At 44.9% G+C, this 22,451-nt stretch overlaps 1 protein-coding gene across 4 annotated transcripts; it reads right to left on the minus strand.

Annotated features, from left to right (window-relative positions):
• Positions 1–583: 583 nt before the first annotated feature.
• C6H11orf24 (chromosome 6 C11orf24 homolog) lies at positions 584–21,119 on the minus strand. 4 transcript variants are annotated; one of them, XM_068193810.1, is made up of 7 exons: positions 21,032–21,119; positions 20,152–20,275; positions 16,662–16,758; positions 5,064–5,127; positions 4,889–4,972; positions 3,540–3,656; positions 584–2,387 (listed from the first exon to the last, which is right to left on the minus strand). In XM_068193810.1, exons 2-7 carry the CDS (start codon positions 20,178–20,180, stop codon positions 1,237–1,239), a joined length of 1,542 nt encoding a protein of 513 aa, XP_068049911.1. In that variant the 5' UTR covers positions 20,181–20,275; positions 21,032–21,119; the 3' UTR covers positions 584–1,236. The 4 variants fall into 4 exon arrangements, with proteins under 4 accessions (XP_068049911.1, XP_068049910.1, XP_068049913.1 ...); XM_068193809.1 differs by lacking the exon at positions 21,032–21,119 and adding an exon at positions 20,544–20,686; XM_068193812.1 differs by lacking the exons at positions 20,152–20,275; positions 21,032–21,119 and adding an exon at positions 9,292–9,389 and having other exon boundaries at positions 4,889–5,127; positions 16,662–16,720.
• Between the last annotated feature and the right edge of the window lie 1,332 nt (positions 21,120–22,451).

Genomic DNA, 22,451 nt, shown 5'->3' on the forward strand with positions numbered 1-22,451 from the left:
TTATTATCAATTCTCACTCAAGATTACTTACAAGCTGAATTAAAGAAGAGCCAACTAATTCCAAATGAGAGACAAGCTATCAGTATGGTTACAAAAATCCCAACACACCTCAATCCAGCACTTTGCTATTCGTATTTAGGTTTCATCCAAATAAGATGCACTAATCACTGAAGAACACTTGCCTAAAAATCAAGTGTTTTTATGCTCATTCTCTCAGCTGCAGATCTTGGGAGCCAAGTTGCAACTGCATGTGCAATTCAGTTTCCAAAATACTAACAACACCGTGCTGGTCCTAAACTCAAAAGAAAAAATCAAAACAGAGGCCAATGCTCTAAGTATGAAAGATAACAAGCAGTAAGTGGGTCTGCATACCTGGGAGACTGACAGCATAATGGCTTTAAATTATAGAAGCAGTACTCAGGAAGATGAACAGTATCTTCTGTGACATGTCCAAGCTTTTAGCGAGGTCTTCAAAGCCCCCACACTTGGAATACTGAAGTGGAGCTAATTTACTTAAGCCCCAAAAGCCCATTTGCTTGCTTCTAAACTGGCAGGGACAGCAATGAAATGAGAAACACAAGAAGATCTGCCCTTTTGGGCCCCGTTTATTAAGTGAATATAAAAATAAGATCATTTAAGTGCAGAGGCACAGTAATCCACTCTGTGGTGAAAAGATACCTTGGGTTAGCAGTAAACAGAGTTTACAATACCTTGTAAACAGACCTCTTCATAAGCAAGAAGCACGCTGAAATATGACACACACTGGATTAAAAGTCCCCTGTTGCAACAGTACTCCACACTTTTCATCTGGCTATCTGGGAGCACTTCACAAAAGGTGACAGCATCCCTTGCTCTGTTTTCACAGGAGCACATGTGAAACCAATGAAACACAACCTGCACTGTAAACAGCTGAAAAGCACTATAGCATTTTCAGAGGATGGCAACTTACACCTTGTTAGATTTGCTTTGCAATGAATTATAATGGCCAAAGCTACTGTGCATTATGAAAATGTTAAAAATTATTCCTTTTTTATGGTTTTACAGCAACCTGTTGCACAATTGAATAAAAAACTATTATTTTTTCTTAATACAGTACATGGCATTTCTCCTCAATTGCACTAGAAATAAATTTGGAAGCACTTTCAGTTTGTGTTATAGGCAGATAGAAAGGAAAAACAAGTCATGCAGACTTTGATTCTCCTTTCCATCTCTTGCCTACTATTCATCCCCACCTCTTCACATCTCTGAGTCCACATACATTCCATTGATCAGGTAATCCACTTGTGTGTAATCTTTCTTCTTGTAGCTCTCATAGGCCTGCACGAGGAAAAGAACTATAACAGTTAAGAAAAAGAACGTACCAACTAAAAGCACTGCAAGTAGTGAACTTTCATCCACTAAGTACTGAGTCAGGGGCTCGGCAGCAATGAGAAGATACTCATTGTCTGTGTGCTGAGTTTCTGTGAGGCCCAAAGCTGTTGTTTTGGCTGCATCTGTTGGAGCCATGGATGTTGAAAAGACATCAGATGTTGATGTTGACTTTAGCCCATGCTCAGTCATAGCTGCTACCTTAGAGGTTGTAGTTAAAACCATGGCACCTCTTGTAGAGCCCAGAGGAGAAGCTGATTCATTCAAGGATGCTGTGGCTGTATTTGCCTCTGGCTTTAGCTCTGGTGACGTGCCAGCATGCACTGGATTCACAGAGTGAGAACTCTCTGTTGGGATGGGTGCCGTGGCACGCGTGGAAGCGCTGGAAGGTGTTCCTACATCCTGCGGGGCGGGGGTGCTCAGTGTTGTGGTCAGCGTCTTCAGGTCATGTCCAGCACTGGTGAGACTGTCAGGGTGAGGAGCACTGCTGCTGGTGGTACCCAGCCTAGGCTGCTGTGCTTGGGTACCTGCTTCAGAGGTAACAGTGAGGGGAGCAGAAGTGGGGGACAATACTGGGACAGAGCTACTACTTCCTAATTCTTGGCTGGTCATCACCATCTGGGTGACATTGCTGGAAATGGAAGCAGAGATGTTACCATGAGGGGGAGAAAAGGCAGAGGATGACATGGCTGTAGTAAAGGTATCAGAACCTCCAGGGGTGTTTGAGGCTTTGGCAATTGCTTCATAAGTGGTAGAGAAAGTTGCATTTGTAATGTTTGTTGTTATGGCAGGGGCAGTGGTGGTAGCATTGCTTGCAGTTAGTTTTCTTGTACTGATTTTGACATCTCTCTTCTCAATCTCAGGCAAATGCCTCAAATGAATATTGTGAGTCTGAGCAATTAAAGAAAACGTGTTTTCCACACTGTGTTGGTCAATCCGTGCATTCAGCATCCTCTCCGTTTTCTGGAGATGGCTCTGGTGGTAAAGCAGGGCTGGTTCCCATTTGCTGCTGACAATTTCTTCCAAAAGACAAAACAAATTACTTCTGTAAGAATAAAAAACTCTCAAGCTCAAATCTAACCTCAACCCCCAACATGCAAAACAGAACACATATTCTGCAGTACACACAGTACAAGTGGAATAAATCAGTCCTGAATTCAGCAAGAACATCAAAACTCAAGACCCCCCAGCCTTTATTGCACATAATCCCTTTGAGGTTTTTTGGTTTGTTTTTTTCTGCCACAGACCTCTCGTATTTGCCCAGCCAGGGAGTTAATTTCACAAAAGGGAGTAATGAAGTAGAGAGCTACAATGCAGAAGCACAGTATCAACGGGAGCAGTCTTACAAATGTCAGTTCCTGACAAGAAGACTCATGCTTTCAAAGTTACACATCATCGACAAAGCCTTTGTGCCTAGATTCGTAATTTTCACTTGTCAAAACTGAACAGAAACTTCTACTTACACCTTCGTACATCAGGATAATTTCCTTCACAACTAAGTGAGCTAGATTTATAGTGACATAAATCCCATCTGCTTATCACAAGTCCAGTTGTTATATTGCAGAGAAACCTTTGCCAACCCAAAAGAACCATGAGCAAACTTTTTTTAAACTTGGGTACAGTGAACTCTTGAAACAAACTTTAGAAGATCGATTTCCCAATTATAAATAAGCTCCATTTTGTTATTGTGTCACTTTATTAAAACTGAATACCCTGGCACTGGAAAGTCACCATGAGCAACTGCTGCTCTGATTAAAGAAGCAGTCTGTTAACTCTGGAACAAAATCCTGGCACTCTGAGAAAAAAAACAATGCCAGGACATTTTCCTTTCTCTGAAAAAAAGATATAAATACATCTGTTATGCCTTTATTTTCACTAGGACAGCGTGTGGTGTGCAAATGGCTTGAATGAATGATGTCTTCAACATGGAGACAAAGTGTTACTCGGTGTTACAAAAGCTATTCAAAGACACATCGTGCACTCATGCAAGTGCCAGCGTCCCTAGGACAAAGTGAAACAGTTATTCCAGTGAACTGTACCTACAGAATCACCCTGCATGCATTTCACAACTCATCTTCCTCAGCTGAAAGCCCATCAAGGGTTAAACGTAGGCATTTAAAGCAAAATAATCAGGGTCCTGGATTTCCCAGAAGGCTGAAACACGACTTTACCTGCAAGCAGGTCTTTGATGTCTTGTTCTCCAGCATTCTGGCACACACTCAGCTGGTGACACTGCAGGAGGAGGCAGTGATTTTGGTAGGGCACAGACCAATTACAGTCATGGCTCCCTGAAAACAGCAGAGAAAATGGATTGCTGCACACAGGATACCAAAGTCATTGCTTTGGCACTCTAATTAAAGAATTCAAAAAAAAGACAAAAAAAACAAAAAAAACACCAAAAAAAAAAACAAAAACAAAAACAAAAACAAAAAAACCAAAAAAAAACAAACACCCACAACCAAAAAAACCCCCAAACCACACAAAATCCAGAAGGCCTGGCCTTAAAGGATCCTGACTCAGCCTTAGTGAAAATAACCAAAGAAAGCCAACGAAACCAATATTACCAATGTAGCCTACCCACCTGTCTGACGTCGGGTATCAGCATCTCCTGACAACAGCACTTCACTCACCCAGACAGGGACAAAGTGCACTACAGTTAGGACCCGTGTAAATTCATCTAGATGTCTTAATGAGGAAAATGACCATTAATGGCCATTAAAACCAGCATCTTTAAGTTCCTAACCATTTGAATGTCAGCTATTCTTCCACCTGAGCCAAGGTCTCATCTTCACCACAGCATCACCAGCTTTTTGAAGGATCTACAAGCTTTCTCATCTGGCTAGACAGGATTGGGACCTTCACAGGATTGGGACAACTAGAAGACTCTTTTAGAAGTTTAATTCTTTGTAAAGACATCTTTGTCTTTAATTAGAATTAATTAATTTGGAAGATTAAATTAATTAATTTAGAAGTTTAATTCTTTGTAAAGACATCTTTGTCTTTAATTAGAATTAATTCATTTAGAAGTTTAAATTAATTAATTTAGAAATTTAATTCTTTGTAAAGACAGAGGTAGTGAGAAGGCTTTTACCTCAAAAGATTTAACCCTGTGCTTGGTTGCAGGACAAAGTGGTTTCTTCTAAGGCAGAAAAGACGCACAAATACCAGGGAGCAAAGATTACTCATTCTAGTGCAGCTGTCTACAACAGCACTGCTCACTTGCAAACATCTGGCAGCAGGGAATAATTTCTTCAATTCAAGTGACCTAACACTTTGCACGCCATCAGTGCACACTAACAGCACATGCTGTTTCCTATGGAAGCTTGAAGGGCCCCGGGAAGCAGTTGTCCTGGATTCAATTTAACCAAAGCTGTCAGAAGTTATTCAGCACCACACATAGCAGCTGTAACTGTAAATGCCTGTAAACAACTGGAATCAAAAAAGAAAGTCAAGGAGCAGCAGAGACCTTCAAGAAGCAGAAAATGCAGCTGGAACTCCATCCAAGGGACAAGAACCTCACCTGAAGCACCTGCGCTCTGACAAGCCTGCCTGCATTGCTCTTCACTTGTAAGTCTGTTTATTTGCACTACATGGACTCCTCTCCCTTTCAGGACAGAAAACCTGTGTTCACATATACAGATGGAAATCAGCAGGAAGAACACAATGGTAGTCCACATCTTCGGGGCTGGCCTTACAGGGAAGCTTCTCTTCCCAGAAGAAATTCTCTCTTATATCAACTTCAGATCCACTGCAATATACCTATTAAAAAAAAAAAAAAAAAGAACAGTTTATATCCCGATTAGCAGGAATGGAAAATAAAAACGTACAAAAGGCAGGCAGGTATCATTACACATCACAAACAAGCAAGGGCTCAGAGGCAGGAGGAGTAAACACCTCTCCCAACTTCCCAGAGAGGCTCCTTCTTTGGAAAAGGTACTTTGCTCTCCTTCCTTCACATCCCAATGGAGAACCGCTTAAGTCAAAAGCCATGTGTACAAAGTCAACCTCAAAGCCCAGAAGCATGTGGCAGCACAGATATGATATCCTTGGACTCATTCTGGGACCCTTAATGTTGTGCCCAGGCTCAGTAGAAGGGTTTTCGCCAGTTTGAGCACACTGATAATAAGGCGAACTACAGTCCTGGCCCTGCCTTTACACCAAGTCAGTCAAAACCAAGTAACAAAGGTTGATTTCTGCTTTGGTTTTCCTGCTCATTACAAAAAGCTCAATGAAATTTTGATTGAAAACAAGCAAAAACCACTACTTCTGGTCTTCCAAGACATTACACAGACACAGCTGTTACTGAAGAATATTCACACCCACAGTAAGCCTTCATTTCCCCACATAAAACAACAGATAATGTATTTCCTTCATTAATAATGCACACATGTGACTTTGACCCAATGGAGGGGCTTTCATCACTGAAGACACTGCAACAGCTCCCACTGACATCAGAGCAGATTAGTAGCTTCTATCTGGAATTACCCTCTTGGTTCTGAGGTTTTTGGAACTTTGTATGAACTTCCAAACATTTCAGTCTGAACTAGACCTATTGTAAGCCTCTTCCCTAAGTAATTTTTAAGGGCAATCCTCCTCCTCCTCCTCATCAGTAAAGCAAGCTTTAGTCACCATCCTGAATTATGAAGAGAAATGTGACAGCCTTCAAAGAGTGTTGAGATTCAGCTTTGTGTGACATCTCGAGATGGATGTGATGACTGCAAAGGCAGTTCACAACACAGAATGAGCAGCATGTGTGAATGGTATAAATACCACAGTGAAGAACATCCAACAGTCCTCAGTAATGTGCGTAAGACCCTAATTTAGCCATCCAGGCTAGAAGTCTCAGTTTCAACCAAGAGAACTCCAGTTTCAACCATGCTAGTGAATTTAAGAATCTAAGAGCTATTTCTCCTCCAACAAAGCCCCAAATAATGTTTGCTAGCTGTGATTCAGATTGCAATATTTTGATGCTTTGTACCATTAAACTTTTGCTTCCAATTTTTCCTTCTGCTATATCCTAAAGCCCCAAACAGGGCAACAGAGTTTTAGTTTCAAAACCACCCTATCTGAAAAGGGATGAAATATAAACAGCTACCCCAAGATTCTCAGAGGACACACAATATATATGTCTACACTGGACCATCAAAGAGCCAAAGATGGGAACAGAGCCTGATACTAAAATGCAGTGCCCCAAATTCGGTTTTCCTAGTCAACCTTCAAGTTCCCTGAGGAACTCAAGAGTCTCCTTCCTGCCTATTTATTCTAGAAAAAAAGAGTTATTTTACCTTGTCCTGGTTTCACACAGAAGTGATTTTTTCAGGAAGTTGAGTCAAACCAATCAGTGGTCAGGTTTGGATATTGGCACCTGAAGTGACCACTGAAGATAGGGATACGCCTCTGAGAACACAGGGGGTTAAAATCAGGAACTCCCAAGAGCTCGCTCTCTTTGGTTCCGGTCAAGGTGCTGTGCAGACCTCCCCTGCCCAGCCATGGGGCTGGGTGGGAGAGGGGGAGCCATGAGGCCTGGTCGAGGTGAGCCGAGGGGTAGAAGGACTGGAACTGAGCCGGCTCCTGTGGACGGAAGGGTGGAGAGAAGCGGAGATGTCTTTGTCATTCTCCCCTCAGAGAGAAGAGACAGAGAGTCCAGACGGCACCTGTAACTTTGCCGGCACGGAGGAGAAGGGGGGGGGGGAAGGCGCCCAGCCTTGGCCTTGGGAATCGGCTGCTGGGCAGAGATATCAGCCGTCCAGGGAGTCTGAGCTTTTAACCCTTTCCTGAGAAATGAAGGCTTTGTAAAATATTACTCCTCCTTGATTTAAAGTAGAAAAGAGACAGTCTGGGATCCAAGATGATGGAAGAAGAAATTCTTGAGTTGGAAGGAGATGATGGAGTGGCTTGTGGCTGGACTTTTCTTGTTAGCCATAGACTGAACCAAATTCTCCTAACAGAAGCTGCACTTAGGGGGGTGCATTGGTGTGCCAAGAGACCTGTTTCAGTGATTACCAGCAGAGGAGTAGAGAGAACAGAGGAGAGTTGGAGAAGGTGTAGAGAAGCCCTCTATCTTCAAGGAAGAAGAAGAGGAGAAGAAGACCTCTGTTCTTGGACCCTCAGCCCCAGGGGAAAATGGGGGGGACTGTAGTCCCAAAATGAGAAACTGAACTGTTGTCTCTTTTGGTCCATGGCAAAGCATCCTTAAAGGAGCCCTATGAGCAGTCTGTCCATGCACGGTGGTGAGAGCACTGTGACATGGAAAGGAGAGTGTCACCATGGCAGATTTTCTCCGGGCGGTTGCCATGTGTGGCATGGAAACACAAGGGTGGCAATTGTGTTTCCTGGGGAGTCTGTGGCATGGGAGAGACTCCTGTCTCCCTTGAAAGATTGAGTATTTGGTTCCACTTAAGTGCAACAACTGCAGAGCAAAACAAAACCCCAGAAAATGACTCTCACCTCTTCCAAAGTACCTGGCAGCCCTTCTGGATTAGGTCAGCATTGGTTTAGGGGGACATGCCAAGCTCAAGCAGAGGAGATTTGTCCCCCCTTTGCCTCTCACTAAACACGGTCTCCTCAGGGACCAACTGGCAATACCTCCCCTAAGGCACTCAATACAAGATTACAAGCTTAAAACACTTTTCACCATCCTTTAGCCAACTCTAAAAATCCCTTTGCAGACTGCAGAGCGAGTGTGTGAAGCAGACAAACACAATGCACAGACAAGAAAACAGCCCCTTTCCAAGACCAGTGAGAGGATAACCAGTTGCAGCCATACCTTAATGCGCTACAGATGAGGCTTGGGATGCTGTATTAAATATCAGAAATGCCAGCTAGAGGTGTGGGGTTTTTTGGCCTCTTCCACCTTAGCCAATTCCATTGTAACAGGAGTTACAATTGCTTGCAGATTACTTTTCCCAACTTAACAGCTGCCCTCTGTTATCATATCAATAAGCTTGTGATAGTAAGTATTTCTGACTTCCTGTCATACTTCCAGCCAGTTCCACATGGCTCCCTCTGTACTCAGAGAGGCCTCTGAGCACCCACCCCCTGCACCTACATCCCAAAACAACAAAAAATCTCCTTGTCCAAACCATGTTGATCCATCTGGACAACACAGTGCAAGCAATGAATGCTACTGTTCCCCTCAGAAGTAATTTTGAGAAACTGGGGCAAAATTCACTTCTCAAGCACTACCTTCACCTACAGAACATCCCCAAGGAAATTCAAAGACAAACCAAAGCAAAATGAAACCACAAAAGACAGCAACAAATAAAATCTGGGAAAAAACCACACTCTGAAAAATACAAAGTTCACTTTTGTTATCTGTGGCTGTAACTCAGCAGGGAATAAGCATGCTGGCAAACCAGAATAACTTTGAGTCAACAACTGAATGACAGATGACTTTGCAATGCACACATATACCCAGAGGGCACTGCCTGCTGGGTTTCAGAAGAGTTCCTTGCTTCTTGCTGATCTCACAGTGCTTAAGCCAAGGAATTTATACAAATTAAAAAAAAAAAAAATCATTCTTTCTAAGAGCAGTGACTGGGATGATGTTGCAAGAGCAGAGAGAAGCCCATGGAATACAAATCCCTTGCCTCCACGCCCCCCCTTCAGCAGCCTCAGCTGTTCCTGGTTAAGCAGCTGCAAGGTGCATGCAGTGGCTGCACCGGAGTGAAGAGAGATATGGAACTAGACCAAAAAACACAAAAAGAGGCAATGTGGGTGTTGGAGATCACAGGTACAAAGCGTGCAAAGCAAATCATTTAGGGCAGCACATGCTCCTTTGAGCTGTCACTGAACAGCCAGTAGGCACTGCCTCAAAAGTCATTCTCAAGTGTGCATGGACTACGTATGAAATAAGGTCAGAGTTGCAAAGAAATCTTCTATCTTCAGTATAACAACAAAGCAGGGAAAACAGGGATGGAATACCTTTTGCAGACAACAATGCTACTCTCCCATCAAACTGAGAAGGCATAAGGCCTGTTTCCCACTTGCATTTGCTGCTGAACACTTGACATGTCAGCTGTCTGAACAAGTGCAACATTTCTCTCTTTGGAAAAACAGAATTAAACCAGATTTTGATAAGGCAAGACAAGCACATCTCATTTCGTAAATCAAGGCAAGAATACAGGAGACAGAGAATCTGCACTGCAATCCTCAGATGCATTTTACTTCCCAAGCTTCTCTCCAAGACTAAAGATGCACATGGAGATAGGTTTGGAGACAGAAGGGGCAACACCAAGGCACATGAGGCTCAACCAATGTCAGCTGAGTATGACCAGATGAAGTTATATGATTCAGCAGCTTTAGAGCCATTACATTCCTTTGGCTGCCCAAGAAAATTATTGACAAGCTGCAAAGCTGCTCCTACCAGCTTTACCCATCTCCATCTTTCTGTTCCTTGGTTGTCCACTTGGTTCCTCTCTCAGAGCACCAGGCAGACAGCTTATACAGTTGAGGACAATCCACACTGCCACTATTCACAGCCATCACGCTTTGCCTCTGAAGAAATAAATATTAAAGCCTAAAACTCCCAAACCAGCACCACCCATCCATCATCCTTTCTCACTCATATTAGTGCCATGTGCTGCAGTTCTGATGCTGAGAAGTACTACTCAGCAAAACATTTTTGCTGTGAAAAATGATCAGACAGCTATTTGATTTATGAAAATGTGCCTTGTTTTGAAATATCTGAAACAATCTAGTTTTAATATACAGAAAAGCAAGCTGCCAAAAGCTAACTGCATAAAGCTGTGGCTGAACAATAAATCTGTCAACAAAAATACTTTTAAGCAATAAAAATATGTACTACGGCTCAACTGCAACCTTCCCTAGTCTGGTCTGCACCCGAAGCAGATAGAAGTTTTCAGACATGTTGCTGTCTCGTGGGAACTGAGATCACATGCAGGGCATTTCACACCATGTGTTTCAAATTAACCAGCTTTCAACAAGACCCTCAAAGGAACCATCCCAGTGGGCTCCCACATGAACTCTGCAGCCCTTGAACTAACACAGAGCAAAGTTCATCAAGAAGGGTGAAAGGCCAGCTCCCGACGTTGGCTCCTCTTAGTGCCTGCAGAGGCAGGTACTCTGCAGTGCAAGTGCTTCACGCTTGCTGAGGGATGGGACCAGCACATTCCACATGCACAGAAATAAACATGCCTGAGGTGCTACTGAATCCAAAACTGACAAGTGTGGAGCTAACAGAGACTTAGCAAGCAACGACTTCAGGCTGAAGGTACAAATAACCAAGTGTTACTTCTGGAACAAGTGCCAGTGTGTTGAAGTCTGGTCACCCATCCACCTCCTGCCCTGCAGAATTTTACCACAGTCAGCAAATGCTTGGCAATGCACATCAATTCAAGTTGCACTGAAATGCCGTCTTCCACTCCAGATAATTCTGAGAAACCATTATGCTCTTCTGTAGGTACATGTAGCTGAAATACTAATTTTAGGCCCATGGAAACACAGGACATACCTCTATCCAGAACACAAGGCTCTGCAACTTTGCTCAGCTATTTAAACTTGTCCATGGTTTTCAGCAGGGCTACACGCAGCAAAAATGTCACCTTATATTACAAAAGCATCAGGCAAAACTGTGGAGCTCATAAACTCAGGAAAAGTTCAGAGAGCCCAGAAACAGCAAAAACACAACCCCAGTGCTATGAGAGAAAGGGAATGTCTGCTCAGCCCTAAAACAACTGGAAGACAGGGAAACATTTTTGGCTATTTCTCCTTTCTTCAAGGAACTAAGATCTTTGTGCATATCCTGAAATATGGAAAATACACACAAATTTTAATAAAAAATTCCAAACATATGTGGCTCCACCTCCAGTTATCCTCACAAGCAAAACAACCATAAGGCTCCAAGATTATAGGAGATTTCCCTTATTTAAGCAAACAACTCAGGTTAAAAAACAAAGGTAGTTTCATATGGAGTCTCCCAGGTGAGATGCAGCAAAAAGACACTCCAGCTTATCTCAATGCAATGTGACACTGGGGAAGTTTTCATCATACATATATTAAGACAAAGAAGAGATTCTTGCTAAAGTCTCCAAGCCAGGAATACACTTACAGTGATACCAAATAAAGTTTGTTGGCACATGCATCCCTGCTTTGTGATTTTGACAGCTTGAAAAGTGTGGAAATCACAGGGCAGGGTGGGTGGGAAAGCTCAGCCAAATCTATTTTTTTCCAAACAAAGAAAGAATCAAATGCAGTAGCAGCTCTCCTCATCCTTGCTGGTCTTCCCTGTGGCAGGTTCTTCTTAGCCAGCAAGTCTTCAGGTCATGCACCAATCTGAATTTAAACCTGTTATCAGAACCTAGAGGAAAAACATCCTTCCCTCTCCTTACCCTCATGAGCTGCCAAGGCAGCATCTGCAGAAGTGCCTCAGCCCAGCTCTTGGGTCTCATCTCCTACAAACCAGCAGGGCAGCAGCTGTGCTCTCCTACCTTGCTCAAGATTCCCTCTTTTCCATTTCAGAGTAACTCTTTATTACAGCTTTGAGTTTTGATACTCAAAAACTGATTAATAAATCAAAGTAAAATAAGCTTGGTTTGAGCTTCTCAAAGCTCTTCCAGTACCCCAGAGCCTCTCACTCATGGAAGAGGGACCGCACAGGCAGCAGCAGTTTCTTCCAAAACTTTCTGAGCTCGATGTAAAAGGTCTGCCTGTCTGTCTGCTGCTGATGTGGCTAACAAGAACTCCAAAAGTATTCCAGGGGGTCACCTGAATGTTGTGGGCATCTACAGAAAGTCAGCAGAGCAGCTCACCCAGAGAGATTACAATTACCACAAACATCAGTTTAACTTGCACCATTCATGAATGTGAAAAGTGTTCTGTATTTGACTGGACAGATGGGATCACAAATACAGATATCTCAGATGCCTCTGTGCTAATATCAGTCTTCCATTTTTGCTCAGCAGTAGAGCAACAAACATAGAAAAACACCCCAAACTTGAAACCTCTCAAATTTTAATACCTGAACTTGCAACAAAACCAAGAGGTTATTCTTACTTCTCCAGAAGCTGTGACCTAGAAGCAGCAGGAAGACTGAGCCTATTAGAAACTTCTGGCTACTGATTTTACGCCAAAGATGCCCCAATCCTGTAACGAGGGGAACAGATAACTAGAAAAGCCAAACTACCAACAAGACAGACCCTGGTTTCACTCTGGTTCAAAGATGAGCTCACCATACACTAATTATCTAGGCCAAGAGTTTCCCCAGGAGAGGTTGTCCAAGCTCAGACAACAAAAATAAGGGAAAGGACAAGGATGTGATAACCACACTAAAAGCAGTAACTCTCAGTACTTGCTTCTGACTGATGTTCTGAAGACTTCAGCTCCAGTGTACAAACCTGTCCAATATCAGAGCAGCAGAACACCATTGTAGGTCAGGAATCAACAGGTGGAACAGACTGTGACTGAATGAAATCAGATACAAAACAAAAGATCTGCCAAGAATTAAAGAATTCACACTTGAATTAACAGGTACTTCTACCTATCAAACAACACCTTTTGTTTCAAATTGTTTGCTGCTAGAGACTTTGCAAGACTGGAATGAGAAATGGCTATAAATGCAGAAAAGTGAGAACCCAGGCAGCCCGCGCTGAGGTACAACACTTCTTCAGCCTCATCCATTAAACAAAGTTTAGGACCCTCAGAACTAGAGACCAGACTAACAAGTTCAACTTGAAGGCTGAAGAGTCCCATCAGCTGGTTGCAGGGACCTCAAACCCATAAGCCTGCCCCTGCCCTCTCAGCTGCTCTTGCTTCTGTTCAATTGTAATGAAGCACAGGGGTTAAATCCCACCAGTAAACTGCCTCAGAACACAAGGTGAAGTGGCACCAATGCTGCTTCCCTCAAAAGCTGCAGCCTGCAGTAAACCAAGAACTGCCCTATAAAGAGCAGAGTCATCCCTACAGAATGTCAGGAATCTCAGAGTGACACAATGTACGTTTGGCACCATAACTGCCAACTGCTGAGAAGTGTGTTTGCTTCTTAAAATCATCCAGAAATCTGAAAGATTCCACAAGAGATCAGAGAAAACTCCAGACAGCAATGGATCCGAGGACCAGAAACCTTCTCTTCAGGTTCCTTCTCTATTTTGGGCAGTTTAGAACCAGCATCTTCTTGGGATGTAATGGAGAAGAGCACTTTCACTTCAATTGCCTGGAATTATATAATGAGATAAATCTGCCCAAGCTGACAGCAGAGCAGAAAAACTGCACTGCAGTGAGGATCATGTGTTGAGGATTTAGGGGTTAGTTTCGGGTTTATATGCCTTTTTTTCTGACAACCATCTGAAGAGGATCCTGCTTAACAAACCCTCTAGCACCTATAGGCCAAGACAGAGAACTCTCTACCTATGTAGATGCATATTACCATCTACAAAATCAAACAATCTCTAACCATTTAAACTGTATGCCCACCATTTCAGTCTTTGCTTTTTAGAGCACTTCCCCCCAGCAGTAACTTTCCTGGAGATCAGAGAAAATACTGACATAAATTTGTCCATGTATTTTATTTACAAATTCTCTCCTTCACCCAGACATCTTTTATGCAGATGAATCTCTGTATGAAATTCTGTGTTATAGCCCTAGGTTCACTGGATGGCATTCACTACCTCTACCTAAGAAACAACTGTAAATGTGAATGCCTGAGTCAGCTGCTCATCACAATTCTGAAGCATGCCTTTTAACTCCAGAAGGGACCTCCGCAGGTGTTATCTTACTGATTTACAGCTAACAAATCTGTCCCAAGACATGCAATAACTTAAGAGCTCATTCAGTAGAGAGGTTTGTTTTCAGTCAGCTTCCAGGGGACAGGTTGCCTACTCCACAGTTTGCATTACATCTGTTTCCACTTTCAGAGGGGTCAAAGACCAAGTGCAGAACATACCACCCAGAAAGAACTTACTAATATTGCCAAAACCTGCAGAAAAAAAAAAGAGGCAACCAAAATCCCCCAACTCATCAGCATTTTCTGTTTATGTTTTATTTTTAAACTCTTTCATTCAGGTATTCCTTAAGAGGATGGCTTATCAGTTCTGGAAACCCACTTCTGTTACAGCTGTTAATTCACATATTTCACATCAATATATATCCAGCTTCTATATATTACAAGATTTTCAAAGCCTGGAAATCTTTGCTCCCTTTGCAATGGACAGAAAAGCAACAAACAGGAATCTATGAATACAGGGGATTCAGTCAAAAGCTACTTGCTAAATAGCAAACAAACACAACTTCCTGCTTTTGCTTACCAAGTCAGCTGGTAACAAAAGCCATCTGCATTAGAGCACCAGGCCATGTGCTTCTCAGACTCAAGCAAGTGTCCGAAGAACTCTATCAGCTGTTTCCACATGAGCATATCTGTCTTAGGCAGTAATTCTTCAAACACACAAAGCCCATGTTGAACTTTATATGTGAGAATAAGTCTAACAGAACCTGTGGAACCTGGGACCTGCACAGAATTGAGTTGTGTAGCCACCAGTAGGCTCATGACACTGCATTCCCTTGCTGGCGTCACCACCCAAAATGTGCCCACTGGAGTCAGGGATATCCCAGACACTGTCAGTGATGCATTTCAGCCACAGTACACGCCTCCTCCAGCCACCTCAGAGAGGGTCATTACAGCCACAACACATGGGTCCTGCCCCTGCCACAATAAACTGCTGGTAATCCCATAAAAATCATCATCATAGATGAAGATATAAATTATGTCTCAGCAATGCGTGCTTACAGCCTAGAAAGCCTGGGCTGCATCAAGAGCAGCGTGGCCAGTAGGTCAAGGGAGGGAATTGTGCCTGTCTACTGTGCTCTGGTGAGACCTCACCTGGAGTCAGCAGCACTCCTGTGCTGTCTTCACTGTCTCCTGTGACACTCCTGAGACTTCACTGTCTCCTGTGAAGACAGGCTGAGAGAGTTGGGGTTGTTCAGGCTGGAGAAGATGAGATTCTGGGGAGGCCTCATTGTGGTCTTTCAGTACTTAAATGGGGCAAATAAAAAAGAGGAAGATGGACATTTTACAGAGGAAGAAAGTGATAGGACAAGGAGAGATTTAGATTAGATGCTAGGAATAAGTTCTTCACTGTGAGGGTGGTGAAGCACTGGCACAGGTTCCTCAGTGAAGCTGTAGATACCCCTTCCCTGAAAGTGTTCAAGGCCAGGTTGGAAGGAGCCCTGAGCAACCTGATCATCTCTGCCCACGGCAGGGGGGTTTGGAACTAGATGATATTTAAGGTCCCTTCCAAGCCTAACCCTTTTATGATGGGAATAAATGCTCTTTGCTTGCACATGAGAATTTCAAGGTATCACTGGGCATTTCTCACCTGTCAGAATTCCCCATCTTTAACCCCCTTAATAAGCTGATCTCTGTTTATCTTATGGAAAAAAAAAACAGAATGTTTTTTTCCCCCACCATGTTCTCCTTTTTTAATTAGATACAGAAGTTTCAATCTAGATGCTATTGCCAGCAAGACAACACACTGTAAAGCTTCATCAAAAGGACTGATGTTATAGAGGAGTTTTGCTGACACAAAAACACAAGCCAAACCTTTGTAATATGGGTTAGTCCATAGCACAACAGGGCATAAGTTCAAAAGAGCAGAGCAGAGGCAAGGTAGATCAACCCTCCCTTATCTCACAGGGTGGGAAAAGGGGTGTGAGACTGAGTCATGTGTGTATAGCTATAGGAGGAACTGATCAGAGCTGGAAGTGAGAATGTAAATCAAGTCTCTTGAAATCCAGCTTAGTGCACAGCTAGAAGACAGTCAGCTTTTCCTACGAAAGCACATATGTAGTAAGTGTGTCATTAGAAGCATCTCAGGAACATCCAGAAATACCTGCTGTGGGATTTGTCTTTTCAGACTGAGAGAGGGAAGAGGAGCGTTCCTATAACATAAATTGCAAACAAATCAAATTTCTATATCAGTATTGATATTCAGGGCATGATGTACATGAAATGTGAAGAGAAATGTGGAAGTAAAGAGGTAACACAAACGCATGAAGCAGCCTCCTCTCCAGTTAATGGTTGTTTAATCTTAGACAGACCCCAAATATTACCCTTCAACCAGTTTGCATTCAGACCACTTCTGCCTTTACTTCCTGTACTTCAGTTTATTCCTGGTTGGTGAACAGAGATAACAGATTAATTTAGCCCTCACCCATCTGCACACACTCAGTTCCTGCTGACTTCTACAGAGTTTCTCTCTACTAATTGGCTTGTTTTAGAGCAGTTTCAAATCTATCCAGAGAGACCAAAAGCAAAAATAATGATTTTGAGTGTAGAAACTTACCATACAAACACTTGTAACTGTTTTCTTGCTGTCAGGAATTATTGTGCCTTTAGGGAAAGCAAAAGCCAATAAAAGCCTGGATACAGTAGGACTACAGCTGAAAGCATAGGAAAAAAATGTGTAAAATGTTATTGTATGCAACCAGAGAGACATTTCTGTGAGCCTGTCAAAGCACTTTCACAAAGAGGTGGAAAAATGGAAAAGTTTATCCTGCTTTCTATATAGAAAAGCCAAACATAAAAAAGATAGAGCAGAAGATTTAGCAAAAGAACATGCTTAATCCTATTAAAATTAATGAGATTTCATCCTGGTCTCCACACACTAGCTGTAGTAGCAGTTTAACTTAAATGGATTTAAAACCAGATTTAGTTAAAAGTGCAGCAAAGTCTCCTCAAGCCAAACAAATATAAATCCAACACAAACATCCATATAAAATTCAACACCAATTTTATCAGCCACTCTCCTACATCCCTTTTTTTTTTTTTAATTTTGAAACCGGGACAGTGAGGCACATAAGAAATATATACTGACATGTTTTGCTGGACTCTTGCATAAGTAGTTCTCTGGGCTGGCACCAAGCCAGCGTCAGGTGGAGCCAGGGAAGGCAGTCCCAATGCCCTCCTGAACAGTCATTGTTAGCAGAAGCAATGAAGGGGACTTGCTGAATGTCTCAGTAAGTTAGTAAAAAGGCTCTTGTACACAAACCACCTCACCTTCCCTCTCTGTGTACCTAGGGAATAACAGAGGTAGCTGTGGGGGCTTGGACACCCCACAGCCACATCTGCAGAGTACAATTTAGCTGTCTTTTAGGGGACACAGCCAGCTGAGTCTCCCCAAGCAAAGGTGCCAGGAGCTGTGGTGATGCACAGAGATAATCCAGGCACACCCCTGCAACCCGCACTGCCAGCACAGGCCAAACTTTCTGCTCAGTTGGGGGACCAGCTGGTTCCTCAAGCAGGTGCAAGATGTACAAATGGACTGTGAGCCCTGCCACCCTGGGGGACAGTCCAGCTGGCTGCAAATATACAAGTACCCATATCCCTGGCTGTCCGCCTTCTGCTCCTTTCTTCATAACACATCGTCCTGCAAGAAAGCAACCAACCAAACAAGCACCCAGCGTGCTTTCCAAAGGGTTGACAAGTTATGTTCAACAGGAGGAAAGGACATGATGAAGAATCCAGACCCACACACTGTCATTCCAGACCTCACATTCTGCAAAGGGTGTTTAAAGACCAGCCTTCCCACCACGGCAATGCCACCACTGGACACAGGGTTCCAGTCCCATCCAGTCTGACAGCACTACACGGCACCACCTTGGTGCCAGTGCAGCAGCACACCTACCTCTCAGCACTAAAACCCAAGATCAGAGCCTTGAGGAGGCAGTACCCAGAACAGCAAAGAAAAATAAAGCCAGCAAAGGAAATAGAAGACTCTCAGACGTTTTGGCACTTATGATGATGGACATTGAAAACTGCCCTGAGGAAACCTCATTCCAGTGAAATCACAAAAACGGCAAAGCAGAGCCCTCAGCTAAATGCAAGGTTTTCACCTACAGAACCAAAGCAATGCACAAGCCAGACAGCAAAACGGCAAGCAGCCAAGTGCTATTTTACACACCAGCATGACAGCCACGTGGCTCCACTGAGCATTAGAGCCCACTTCTGCAGGTCTTGCTACTTACTTTCATTGGATAAGTTGTTCACAGGACCATGCAGAAATGTCAATGCAGACATTTCTTCAAGAAGGGAGTCTCCATACCATGGAGGAGATAAGCTGACCTTTCCTGAATGAATTGCTGCCCCACAAGCACCCTGAGCACCTCACCTGCATGGGGACTCTCTTGGATTGCCAGCAGTCAAAAGCTGGAAGAGCTGTGAACCCAAAATGCACAACCAGGTGCTGCCTGCACTAATTTTCAGCACTGTCACTGTCCCTGCAGTGCCAGAAGCATCCATAGACTCCAGCTGCCAATTCACAGCTCCTTCACTAACTCCCCCCAGTCTAAGCTGTAGGAAGGAAACCAGAAATGACTGGAAGGATGAACACATCAAAATGCTTGCTACCATCAAGCAAGAGAGGGCTCACTAGCAGTTTATTTCACAGGACTTCTTGGTTCCGCTATCAACCAAGTCAACAGCCTTCTGGGAGCCCTTCCCACACCCAGACAGGCTGGGTGTCATTGACATGTGGGGTATGACAAAGGACTACACCTGCAGAACAGGCTGGAAGCTGGGAAAGCAACCAACCTTGCTGAGCCAGAGCACACAGCGTCAGATGGCATCCAGCAACAGCACACACAGCAGGGATACTGCCTTCCCAGTCCTTTTAAAGGCAGGAGGAAAAAAAGTCAAAGGTCATCTGGTCTGGCTGCTGGTTCAGCACAACCCATAGAGTTTCACCCTACAATTACTGTGTTGGACAGGGGTGGGAAGGATATCTCGTGTACCTCACAAATGCACTTTGAACCAGCTGTGTACATAGGTACAGACACCTCCTTCAGAAAAGCATCCCATCCCAACTGAAACAAGGACAAATGGCCAGCTGCTGTGGGTTGTCATTGCTCTGCAATGCACAGCAGCTGAGGAACTATCTGCAAGTCCTGGTGAATTAACTGCTTTTTTCCTCCAGCTTTCCCATGCACAAACATCTCTGTTCCTTAATGTCCCTGCAGCATTCTCACTTGAAAATTTAGCCAGTAACATACTAGTGAAAAGTCTGCTAGTACATTTCCTCTAACCCACTGTATACATCCAGACATTTTAAATACATCACCAGGTCTTCAGCATTGAAGTTTTTCACCACCAAAGCTTGAAATTTTGCTTGCAAATTACTCCTATAGCTTTCAAAAAGCCTGTGCCAGGAGAGTTCCCTTAGAAGGCAGAGGCTTCAGGTTGTATGGATGTGCCAATAAGAATTTCAATAATAGCTAACCAGATGCAAAGTCTGTTTCCTGGCAGATGGGTTTATAAATCCAGCAGGGAATTTGCAATTAAAAACAAAAAATAAAGATGTCCTCACCAACATGTTGACATGTAGCCTGGAATTTCTTCCAAAAAAGTACTAAAACAATACATGTGTGTATGCATGCATTATATATACATAAAAGCCAGAATCAAGCAGCAAACACACCCAACACATGCCCAAATTTACTACAGACATGAAAGCCCATAAAAATTGATGGTTTCCTTCTAAACTATCCATTGCCACATAATGGATTACATTAACATACATGGTAGTGGCTGATCATGATAGATAAATCAGATTAATCCAAAAATACATGCACTTTTGAGACAGAAACATTGCATCAACCTGCATCCTGTAGCCTACTTTTCAAAGCTATCGTTCAGTCATAAACCCTCTGAGGACTAAAGGGCACCAAAAGTTCACTATCAGCAAATTTACATTGCTCATCAAAAGTACATGGCAATCTGTCTAAAGGTGGGGAGGATTTTTTGGGTTTGTCCCTCCAGTAAGTAGTCAGATAACTCACTTTATCAGGAAGCAGCAGTGGTGTTGCATGACCAAGTCTGGCAGGGATTCAGTCAGCTAACATGTAGGACAACCAAGGCACATTACTTGACTGGATCCTGCGACTGGAGTTTCCTTTGCCAATCCTAGAAAACAAAGCCTGGGAGACAGAGGGGAAAGTTAAAGGATTTGCTGAATCCACCAGAAGAAGATTCTCTGCAAGAGGATATCCCCACAGAATGCCGTATTTGTGAGCTTATCAAAGAACAGTGTTTATTCTTCCTGACACTTCCTGGACTCCAGCTGACACCTTGCTAACATTGCGCAGGGTGCAGTTATATCTTCTGAAAACCTGTACTTCAGGTAGGATAAATTGAAAAAGATTTCAGTGCGATACCACAGGATGCCACATACCAGCGCAACCTCACTTGCACACACTCAACGTTATTTATTCGGCCACACGCTATATTTACGGATCAGTGATGCCGTGCCTTAGGGTGGCGACTCCCACAGACACCGGATCTTTGAGGTGGTCCATGGGCCCAGAGGTGTCATACTCCGGCGGTGAGTTACTTGCTGAGTCAATCCCCTCTTCCCCGCAATGAAACCGCGTTGTCCCCGCTCCCGCCTCCCCACTAACAAAACCATCTACAAGCGTTCACAGACCGCGGCGTTCGCTGCCGCGGGGGGAGGGCTGCAACTTACTGCAAAATTTATCCCCAACTCGTGCCACAGATGCACTCGCAACTTATGCGGCAGTTCCCGGGAACGGCTGCCGAGCCGCCGCTCCCCGCCCGCCGCACCCGCCCGGGCTCCGCGCCCCCGGAGTCCCCCGGCACGGCCGCTCGCCCGGCACCGCGTCCCTCAGGCCCAGGAGGAGTCTCCGCCCGCCCGTAACTCACGACGTGGCGGGGCCCGGCGGAGAAGGCGGCCGCGGGGCGGGAGAGGCGCTCGGCCGGCGCTGGCGCGGCCCCGCGGGCAGGGAAAGGCAGGGAAGAGCCCCGGGCAGGGAAAGGCAGGGAAAGGCAGGGACGCCGGAGCCCCGCGCCCCGCCACATGCCACGGCCGAGCCCCGCCCCGCCCCGCCCGCGCCCCCTCCGCGCCCCCTCCGCGCCCCATTGGCCCGGCTCCCCGAGCCCCGCCCCTCCCGCGCTGGCCCCGCCCCTCGGCCGTCGCCCCGGAAAGGGCCCGGGAAGGGCCCGGGGGCAGGGGGCGGGCGCTGCCCGCGGAAGTGACGGGACACCGCGGGACACCGCGGGACAGCGCGGACCCGGCTCCGGGGGGTGCAGCGTGCGAATTACCCGCGGCTTAACGCTGCAGGGGTGTCTTTGCAGTTCTGTCTAGCGCACAGCGGCGAGAAGCTGTGCTCACACCAGGCTATTTTCCTTCTCCTCCCGGGTTTTCCGCACCGTGCGCTCCGGCGTCACCGGCCGCGGGTGGTGGCCAGCAGCGGGAGCGGCCTTGGCGAAGCTCCCGTCGGTGCCGACCCGTTTTGCGCCTGTTTCCGACGGCGGGCTGGACGCGGCTCTGAGCAGCCTGGTGGTGCCCTAGCGGGGCAGTGTCCGGTGGGACGTGTCCTGCCCGTGGCCGCGGGGCTGGAGCTGGATGAGCTTTAAAGCCCCTTCCATCCCAAACCATTCTATGGCTCGTTATCACCACCCAGCAGGAAAAAAAAAAAAAAAAAAAAAAGTATACTGGCTAACAGCGTCTTGCTACCCCGGAGTATGAGAAACACACATTCCACCATAATCCAGACATAACTGTTCTCATATAACGCCTACAGCGTGCAAGTCTTTGCTTTACGGCCACGCCAGTCCACTGCCCTCAGCATTGCTTAAACAGAGAATGCTGCTGAAATAAATACTAAAGCAAAGACCAGAAATCAGCTCTTCAACAATCGTTTTGTTGTTTTTAGTGTCGCTGTCTATGGCAAAAGTTTGCACATCAGCAGCCCCCCACTGCTTGGGGCAAACCCCACCAGCAGCATAGCTTTGAATCATTTCTAGACCATGTACTGCTTGTGTATATACAGACAAATACATGATATAAATACCTGAGCTACACTCTGATGTGTGGAGCTGGCTCCACGAGATGGCATCAGGTGCAGGACTTCAAGAAACCAGGGGTGCCCATTCCTGAGCAAGCCCTCTGTCTCCTGAATTCAGCTCCTTTGGGTTATTTCCAAATTGCCCAGAGAGGCATTAGACACTGGAGGAAATTCTTTACTGTGGGGGTGGTGAGTCTCTGGATCAGTTCTCCCAGAGAAGCTGTGGATGCCCCATCCCTGTCAGTGTTCAAGGCCAGGCTGGATGGAGCCCTGAG

This window comes from Anomalospiza imberbis, chromosome 6 (assembly GCF_031753505.1).
Source record: "Anomalospiza imberbis isolate Cuckoo-Finch-1a 21T00152 chromosome 6, ASM3175350v1, whole genome shotgun sequence".
Classification (NCBI taxonomy): domain Eukaryota; kingdom Metazoa; phylum Chordata; class Aves; order Passeriformes; family Viduidae; genus Anomalospiza; species Anomalospiza imberbis.